Here is a 10045-nt window from a genome sequence, read left to right on the forward strand (position 1 = left end):
AAAATCATAAAATCATAAAAACATAGGAAATGGAAGAGCTATGTGTTGTAGGCAATCCTGAACAGGTGTGTTTTTAGACGGGACTTGAAAGTGGAAAGAGGTGTGCAGTTTTGGAGGTTTGGAAGGATGTTAAGAATGATAAACATGAAGTCAATCATGTCAAGTGTGTCAAAGCTCCAACAGCTTATGGAATCATTTAAAATATGCATTGTGCAAGATTGCTGAATGAAAAACAAAAAATATCAAATGTGAGACATTTTCGGGTTTTTCTTTCAGCCATTCACACGCTGAATTATTTCATCACAACGGCCTCTCAAATTCCAAACCTACCAGAGTACTGGGAGCTGGCCTATGTTGATGGCGTTCAGATTTTGCAGTTTGACAGCAACAGCAGGAAAACGAAAGCCAAACAGGACTGGGTGAACAAAATCGCAGCAGAGGATCCACACTTCTGGGAGAGAGAGACACGCAACAGTATTGCCAATGAGCAGGTTCTCAAAGTCAGCATTGAAAGCGTGGAAAAGCGCTTCAACCAAACTGGAGGTTTGTTTCCATTCAAGGTTCTGCTCGTAAAACGCATTGGATGTGCTTATACTTTTTTTTTTTTTAGACGAATAAACACACACATCACTGCTGGCTTCTCTCTGAAAAATCCTGTGCGTGACACTTTCAGGTGTTCACATGATCCAGAGGAAAATTGGCTGTGAATGGGATGATGAAACTGGTGAAGTTGATGGCTGGGAACACTACAGTTATGACGGAGAAGACTTCATAGCCCCTCCGTGAGTCGTCACCTTACCGTGGTGGAGGGGTTTGTGTGTCCCAATGATCCTAGGAGCTAAGTTGTCTGGGGCTTTATGCCCCTGGCAGGGTCACCCATGGCAAACAGGTTCTAGGTGAGGGGCCAGACAAAGCACGGCTCAAAGACCCCTTATGAAGAGAAAAATATATGGACCAAGGTTTCCCTTGCCCGGACGCGGGTCACCGGGGCCCCCCTCTGGAGCCAGGCCTGGAGGTGGGGCTCGTTGGCAAGCGCCTGGTGGCCGGGCCTACACCCATGGGGCCCGGCCGGGCACAGCCCGAAGAGGCAACGTGGGTCCCCCTTCCCATGGGCTCACCACCCATGAGAGGGGCCAAAGGGGTCGGGTGCAATGTGAGCTGGGCGGCAGCCAAAGGCGGGGACCCTGGTGGTCCGATCCTCGGCTGCAGAAGCTAGCTCTTGGGACATGGAATGTCACCTCTCTGGCAGGGAAGGAGCCCGAGCTGGTGTTTGAGGCAGAGAATTTCCGACTGGATATAGTCGGACTTGCCTCCACACACAGCCTGGGTTCTGGTACCAGTTCTCTCGAGAGGGGTTGGACTCTCTTCCACTCTGGAGTTGCTCACGGTGAGAGGCGCAGAGCAGGTGTGGGCATACTCATTGCCCCCCGGCTCAGTGCCTGTACATTGGGGTTCACACCGGTAGACGAGAGGGTTGCCTCCCTCCGCCTTCGGGTGGGTGGACGGGTCCTGACTGTTGTTTGTGCATATGCACCAAACAGCAGCTCAGCATACCCACCCTTTTTGGAGTCCTTGGAGGGTGTGCTGGAGAGTACTCCTGCTGGGGACTCCCTTGTTCTGCTGGGGGACTTCAATGCTCACGTGGGCAATGACAGTGAGACCTGGAGGGGCGTGATTGGGAGGAACGGCCCCCCCGATCAGAACTCGAGTGGTGTTTTGTTATTGGACTTCTGTGCTCGCCACGGATTGTCCATAACGAACACCTTGTTCAAACATAAGGGTGTCCATATGTGCACTTGGCACCAGGACACCCTAGGCCGCAGTTCGATGATCGACTTTGTAGTTGTATCATCGGATTTGCGGCCGCATGTTCTGGACACTCGGGTGAAGAGAGGGGCGGAGCTGTCAACTGATCACCACCTGGTGGTGAGTAGGCTCCGCTGGTGGGGGAAGATGCCGGTCCGTCCTGGCAGACCCAAACGTATTGTGAGGGTTTGTTGGGAGCGTCTGGCGGAATCCCCTGTCAGAAGGAGTTTCAACTCCCACCTCCGACAGAGCTTTTCCCATGTTCCGGGGGAGGCGGGGGACATTGAGCCCGAGTGGACCATGTTCTGTGCCTCTATTGTTGAGGCGGCCAATCTGAGTTGTGGCCGTAAGGTGGTTGGTGCCTGTCGTGGCGGCAACCCCCGTACTCGCTGGTGGACACCAGCAGTAAGGGATGCCGTCAAGCTGAAGAAGGAGTCCTATCGAGCCTTTATGGCCTGTGGGACCCCAGAGGCAGCTGACGGGTATCGACTGGCCAAGCGGAACGCGGCTTCGGTGGTCGCCGAGGCAAAAACCAGAGCGTGGGAAGAGTTCGGTGAGGCCATGGAAGCCGACTTCCGGACGGCTTCGAGGAAATTCTGGTCCACCATCCGACGTCTCAGGAGGGGGAAGCAGTGCACCACTAACACTGTGTACAGTGGGGATGGGGCGCTGCTGACTTCGACTCGGGACGTTGTGAATCGGTGGGCAGAGTACTTCGAAGACCTCCTCAACTCCACCAACACGCCTTCCCTGGAGGAAGCAGAGCCTGGGGACTCTGAGGTGGGCTCTCCTATCTCTGTGGTTGAAGTCACCGATGTGGTTAAAAAGCTCCTCGGTGGCAAGGCCCCGGGGGTGGATGAGATCCGCCCGGAGTTCCTCAAGGCTCTGGATGCTGTGGGGCTGTCCTGGTTGACACGCCTCTGCAACATCGCGTGGTCAACAGGGAGAGTGCCTCTGGATTGGCAGACTGGGGTGGTAGTCCCTCTTTTTAAAAAGGGGGACCGGAGGGTGTGTTCCAACTACAGAGGGATCACACTCCTCAGCCTCCCTGGTAAGGTCTATTCAGGGGTGCTGGAGAGGAGGGTCCGTCAGGAAGTCGAGCCTCAGATTGAGGAGGAGCAGTGTGGTTTTCGTCCCGGCCGTGGAACAGTGGACCAGCTCTACACCCTTAGCAGGGTCCTCGAGGGTATGTGGGAATTCGCCCAACCAGTCTACATGTGTTTTGTGGACTTGGAGAAGGCGTTTGACCGTGTCCCTCGGGGAGTTCTGTGGGGGGTGCTTCGTGGGTACAGGGTAACGAACCCCCTGATACGGGCTGTTCGGTCACTATACCACCGATGTCAGAGTTTGGTTCGCATTGCCGGCAGTAAGTCGGAATCGTTTCCAGTGGGGGTAGGACTCCGCCAAGGCTGCCCTTTGTCGCCGATTCTGTTCATAACCTTTATGGACAGAATTTCTAGGCGCAGCCGAAGCGTTGAGGGCGTCCGTTTTGGTGGCCTCAGTATTGCATCCCTGCTTTTTGCAGATGATGTGGTGCTGTTGGCTCCTTCAAACAGGGCTCTCCAACTCTCACTGGAGCATTTCGCAGCCGAGTGTGAAGCGGTTGGGATGAAGATCAGCGCCTCCAAATCTGAAACCATGGTCCTCAGTCGGAAAAGGGTGGAGTGTCCCCTCCGGGTCGGGGAGGAGATCTTGCCCCAAGTGGAGGAGTTCAAGTATCTTGGGGTCTTGTTCACGAGTGGGGGCAGGAGGGAGCGGGAGATCGACAGGCGGATCGGTGCAGCGTCTGCTGTGATGCGGACGTTGTATCGGTCTGTCGTGGTGAAGAAGGAGCTGAGCCAAAGGGCGAAGCTCTCAATTTACCGGTCGATCTACGTTCCAACCCTCATCTATGGTCACGAGCTATGGGTCGTGACCAAAAGAACGAGATCCCGGCTACAAGCGGCCGAAATGAGTTTTCTCCGCAGGGTGTCCGGGCTCTCCCTTAGAGATAAGGTGAGAAGCTCGGACATCCGGGAGGGGCTCAGAGTCGAGCCGCTTCTCCTCCACATCGAGAGGAGCCAGATGAGGTGGCTTGGGCATCTGATTCGGATGCCCCCTGAGCGCCTCCCTGGTGAGGTGTTCCGGGCATGTCCCACCGGGAGGAGACCCAGAGGAAGACCCAGGACACGCTGGAGAGACTATGTCACCCAGCTGGCCTGGGAACGTCTCGGGATCCCCCGGGGAGAGCTGGAAGAAGTAGCTAGGGAGAGGGAAGTCTGGGCTTCCCTGCTAAAGCTGTTGCCCCCGCGACCCGGCCCCGGATAAGCGGTAGATGATGGATGGATGGATGGATGGATGGACTTCATATCATTTGAGCTGAAGACGATGAGATGGATTGCAGCACATCAACAAGCTTTCATCACAAAAAACAATTGGGACCGGTTGGATTTTTTAAATGAACACTGGAAGCATTTCCTCACTGAGATTTGTCCTGCCCAGTTGAAGAAGCATGTGAGACATGGGAGGGACTTCCTGATGAGAACAGGTCCAATGCTCTCTCTCACATATCATTCTCTCATTTGTACTCTCGTGTTCTCTCTTCCCTCCTCTCATCCATTCCCTTCATCTGTCGATCACATCCTCACATGCTCTCTCTTTTATCCCGGGGGTCAGCAACACTTGGCTCCAGAGCCGCATGCGACTCTTTAGCGACATCTAGTGGCTCCTGGAGCTTTATAAAATAATAGGATAAGGATAAAAAATGTTTGAAAATGGAAAACGATTTTGATAGTAGGCTAATACCGTTCCAATAGATATAGATACATGTTGCAGCTGCGAAAAAGGAGAGCTGTGGTGTTGTTGTTTTTTTAAAACATTCATTCATTTTGCGGACCGCTTGATCCTCACCAGGGTCACGGGTTTTTAAAACATACACTTTATTTATGCTTTTAACAGTCTCGACAAACACAGACACGTCTGCGTCCGACTCCGTGCCTTCTCTCTTCTCGTTCAACTCGAGAGGAGTTCAAAGACAGCCTCCAAAAAACGGCAATTCATGATGACTTCACTGAGACTAAGAAAAGCAAACATAATGCACCAAAACAAAAAAATCAAGCGAGGAAATCACAAAATAAATTCTATGGGGGTGTTTGTGAACACACAACAAAGGGATGAATAACAAACAATTCTAAGACAGTCCAGTCTCCTACATACATACAGCATGTGTTTCCTTCGTTGTAAGTTTTATAGAAGGTTTTGTTTTTTTTGCGGCTCCAGACATAGTTGTTTTTTGTTTTATTTGTCCTATATGGCTCTTTCAACATTTTGGTTTGCCGACCCCTGCTTTATCCCCTTGGTGCACTGCGGTGAAGGTTGTTTGTGTTTGTTTTCGAAAGACTGGCCTTTCCTCCTGTGCCAGTCTGATTGTCAGCCCCGCCCTGATTGTTTCCACCTATTGGCCCTTACCTTGTGTTTAAATCACGGGTGCCCGACCTTTTTTTGACCAAAAGATCTATTTTTCAAGCAACCAAACTCAAGCGATCGACCCGCTACCGTACGTTCACGCATACACGCATGCCACGATGAGCAACAGCCACAAGCACCCCTAACATGAACGAAACAGAAAAATAAAGTAGATACAAGAGTTTGTGAGAAAAAGATCACTGCCTACGTCAGTAGAGACCGAATGCGGACATTTTTGCAATGTTAAGTGCAGTGGGAACATAACAGTGGCGGATGCTGGTCTGTCAAAGAGGGGAAGCTCGATTTTGGCCGACATCATAAAATGTGTCCGTTTATTTATACGTGAATTCTACTCTTCGTTCCTTTTTCAAGAAAATGATCTGTGATTTTCTGTGATGATCTGTCATACCAACAAGGCGTCTTTTCCAGGGACTTAATTCGTGTCCTACAACTACAGGAACTACAATAAAACCCACCAGAAATAAAAGATTAATTTGTCGCTAGTTGTTTACAACAAAGAGTGTCGCTAAAAGGATTAGGAGAAGTCTCCAGCTCAACTCAGAACAGAATGCGAATTGAAAACTTGCTCATACGGATGCCTACACTAAAAGGTCGATGATTGGCTCATTCCGACGTCAATCAAAGAAGAAAAGCAGAAAAGCCTGGCGTCCGGTACCCTCCCACTGCCATCCAGTCCCAGAGACGCCGAGCGTCCGTGGGCGGGACAAAAACCAGCTGGTATCCAATGACTCGTCTCCGTTCAACGCATTGGGACAACCTACCCTGAACTCTCGAGACGCTCGGCGTCCGGGCAGTAGACGCTCTGCGGATGCTCAGCGTCCACCGTTGAAAGCACAGCGAAGCTGCGGGAATGAATGAGAAGGGAGTCGCGTCGTAACCAGTAAGAAGAAGGTGATTCGGAACAAAAGTTGAGCACGTTGTAGCGCATATTTAGTCAATGACATGTACACACAATGAAATTTACATTCATATATTTGATCACAGGGCGCCCCAGTAGTCCAGTGGTTAGCAACGTCGACTTCACGTCGGCTTCAATTCCCGCTCCGGCCTCCCTGTGTGGAGTTTCCATGTTCTCCCCGGGCCTGCGTGGGTTTTCTCCGGGTCCTCCGATTTCCTCCCACATTCCAACAACATGCGTGGCAGGCTGATTGAACACCCAAAATTGTCCTGAGGTGTGAGTGAGGGCGTGCGTGGTTGTTCGTCTGTGTGTGCCCTGCGATTGGCTGAGAACCAATTCGGGGTGTCCCCCGCCCACTGCCCGAAGGCAGCTGGGATAGGCTCCAGCTCCCCCCGCGACCCTCGTGAGGATAAAGCCGTTTGGAAGATGAATGAATGAATGAAAATTTGATCACTTGTTCTTTGACATTTTAGGGGAAGCCGAGCTTCCCTTGCAGTATGATCAATCGCCACTGGAACATAACTATCGTAATTCACGTGTACAGTTTTAAAATGCTTCGCCTGGCGCTCCAGATTCCCATTCATTTCCAGTGCAACTGGTGAATTGCAGATGAAACAAACTTGAAATAAATATTTTAAAAAAGTATATCGCAACAGATCTAACTCCACGCTGATGACCGCTTACAACTTCCAGTGATGCGGGTCAAGCCCCACCGTAGGTTAAAGGTGACCTGCTTTTTGTGTTATTTTTTAACCATATTTTTCCACACTAAAAGGCGAACTGGATTATGAGGCGCACCTTCAATGAATGGCCTATTTTTTAAATTGTTTTCATATATTAGACGCACTGATTATAAAACGCAATCTACAATGCACCCACGAGATAGGGCTCGGCTCACGGAAATGCAAACAGAAGGATCAGATGCCAGTAAAATGGAGGAGACTGGACTGTCTCCGAAGTGTTTGTTATTTATTCCTTTGTTGTGAATTCACAAACGAGGAAATCACAAAATACATTCTGTCGGGGGCTATAGAATTTATTTTGGGATTTCCTCGCTTGATTTTCTGTTTGGATGCATTATTTTAAATTTTCATAGTTTCATTGAAGGAATTGTTCATTTACGTTTTTCGGAGGCGGTCATGAACGCCTCTCGAGTGGAACGGAAGAAGAGAAGGCACGGAGACTGACAAAGACGGACCTGTATTTGTTGAGACTGTGAAAACCATTAATAAAGTGTGCGTTTTAAAAAACCAACACCACAGCTCTCCTTTTTCGGAGCTGCAACAAAAACGTATTTACTAAAGCAGCGACACACTTCACTGAACCAACAGCAAGTTATAACATTGACTCGTTAGCGTTGAACTCTCTTGCCGCTATTCTATTTCCGTGTTCTACTGCAGGGGTCCCCAACCTTTTTTGCCCCACGGACCGGTTTATGTCAGACACTATTTCCAGGGACCGGCATTTAAGGTGTGGCGGAAATAATACAACAAAATAATATGCTATGAGCTGCGTGAAAACGGTGGCGTTTTCGAAGTATAATAATAAACACAAGGAGCGTATAATCTGGCCGCAACACTCTGATCGCGATGGTAATGTTTCATGCATTCAAAATACAATAGAATGCAAATTCAAAGCGCATGGAAATGATGACTCACCACAGCCCTGAGCATGATTTTCTGCAAGCGGGCGGTCCCATCTCGTGGTAATGGGAGACAATAGACACCTCAAGTGTGTGTTTTATGTCCAGTCTACTTCGTCATTTTGTTTTAGTCGCCGTTGCTGCAGAAAACCCCCGCCTCACACAGGTAGCATGTCTGAAATAGCAACAGTGCGATTGTGGCGATCTCAGAGTATTCAGCCACAACTTTAATCCAGTTGTCTCGAATGTGCTTTTAAGGCCGCCGTCATTTGCGATCTCCAGCATTTTTTTTACAAATTTTTTTAGTCTTTTTTTTTTTTTGCATAATCGGTCATGTGACGCAGAAGCGTGGTTTGACACGTGACAGAGACGGACGGATGTAACGGAGAATCCGGTATTTTTTCAAAATAAAACATCTTTCGTATTCCGAAATAAATAAAACAGAATTAAGCCAAGTTCTTTCTGTGCGGCCCGGCACCAAATGCCCTGCGGACCGGTACCGGTCCGCGTACCGGCCGTTGGGGACCCCTGTTCTATTGCACGTCTCCAGCAAGGAGCCATTTTGGAGTCGACATATTCCTGTAATGACCATACACAAGGCGCACCGGATTTTAAGTGAGCTTTTAAGAAAATGGAAGACTTTTCGGCGCACCTTATAGTGCGGAAAATACGGAAATACATTTTTTGTAAATCTGACAGGATGCTAAGGGTGCAGTGTGCACTAAAACAAATGTATGTTCATAACACGCACAATTTTTTTCCTCCATTTCTCGCGATCAACTCGGGACCAGTCAGTGAGCTCCCGGTTGATCATGATCGACTAGTTGGGCACCCCTGGTTTAAATGGTCCTCTCACTTAGTCCTGTGTCAGAGTGTTTCTTCCTTGTGCGTGTACCTCAGCCTCTCACCACAGATCTGACAAGCCCTTGCCTTGCCTATAGAGTTCTCACCTGCTAGGTGAGGTTTTTTAAAATTCATTTATTTCATAGTTTGTCTCTTTACTCACCAGCCCTCAAATACATTTCCCCTTTTAATCAAACCAACCCTGGTACTGACACCCCCTCACATGATCTTTCCATCTTCCATCCTCTCAAACATGTTCTCCATTGTTTGTCCTCTCCCACATTTTTATTGTTCTTTCAATTGTCCTCGGATGCTATTTCGTTCATCCTCTTACTACTTCCCTCCATCTGTCATTCACATGTATCCTCTTTTCTCCTCACATGTTCATGCCATCGTTGATCCTCCTACACATTCCCTATTTTAAGATAAGATATCCTTGATTTGTCCCACACTGGGGACATTTACAGTCTACAGCAGCAAGATCGTGGGTAGAAAGAAGAAAGAAGAAAAACAAAGTGTTTGCATTCACAAAATAAATGTTACAGTTTCAATGTATAGCATTCAATTAAGTGCAATATAAACATAGATAGCGGCCCGGTAGTCCAGTGGTTAGCACGTCGACTTCACAGTGCAGAGGTACCGGGTTCAATTCCAGCTCCGGCCTCCCTGTGTGGAGTTTGCATGTTCTCCCGGGCCTGCGTGGGTTTTCTCCAGGTACTCCGATTTCCTCCCACATTCCAAAAACATGCGTGGCAGGTGGGTTGAACTCTCTAAAATTGTCCCTAGGTGTGATTGTGAGCGTGGATGGTTGTTTGTTTGCCTCGCACCTTTTTGACAAAAAGTGAATGTAACATTGTTTGTCTTTCCTTTCAGCCATACACCCTCGATCGTATAAGTAAAGCATTTTCTGTTTCCTTGGAGCCACATTCAACAAGGCAGTTCTACGAAGGTCTGAATTAGAGCTCTGTTCCCAAAGTGTGAATGGGGATCATCCAAAACGACAACAAATTGTTGCACTCAACAGTACTCTCATTTTAAAAACACGCAGTAATGACATGAAGCAAGATTATTATTTTTAATTCAACAGGTTTTATTTTCCTCACTGCATCACTGGCCTTGGCCACCGGAGGGCAGTATGATACAGTCATTGAGACATCCGAATTGCTTTCTCACTGACACCATGCTCGATCGCGCTCGTATTTTTAGTCTGTGCTCACAGGTAAAGCAAAAAAAAAAAAAAAGTCAGTTAAACAATGACTTATATCTTGAAAAATTCTGAAGTCAGGTCACCCGTATGAGGTGGTACCTTACTGTGTAATACAGTGACTACCTGAAATTAATTTTAAAGGCAAAAGAGCGTGAGAATTTATTTTACATCTTTGCAAGATCCA

General features: G+C 48.6%; 1 protein-coding gene across 1 annotated transcript; it reads left to right on the plus strand.

Annotated features, from left to right (window-relative positions):
• Window positions 1–203: 203 nt before the first annotated feature.
• On the plus strand, window positions 204–8730 carry LOC147185868 (class I histocompatibility antigen, F10 alpha chain-like). Its single transcript, XM_086103856.1, has 5 exons — window positions 204–543; window positions 674–778; window positions 4160–4333; window positions 5907–5988; window positions 8712–8730. Exons 1-5 carry the CDS (start codon window positions 204–206, stop codon window positions 8728–8730), a joined length of 720 nt encoding a protein of 239 aa, XP_085959982.1.
• Window positions 8731–10045: the final 1315 nt, after the last annotated feature.

The sequence above is a fragment of the Hippocampus guttulatus genome, chromosome 22 (assembly GCF_054856545.1).
Source record: "Hippocampus guttulatus isolate MCC_2025c chromosome 22, RoL_Hgut_1.0, whole genome shotgun sequence".
NCBI classification, from domain to species: domain Eukaryota; kingdom Metazoa; phylum Chordata; class Actinopteri; order Syngnathiformes; family Syngnathidae; genus Hippocampus; species Hippocampus guttulatus.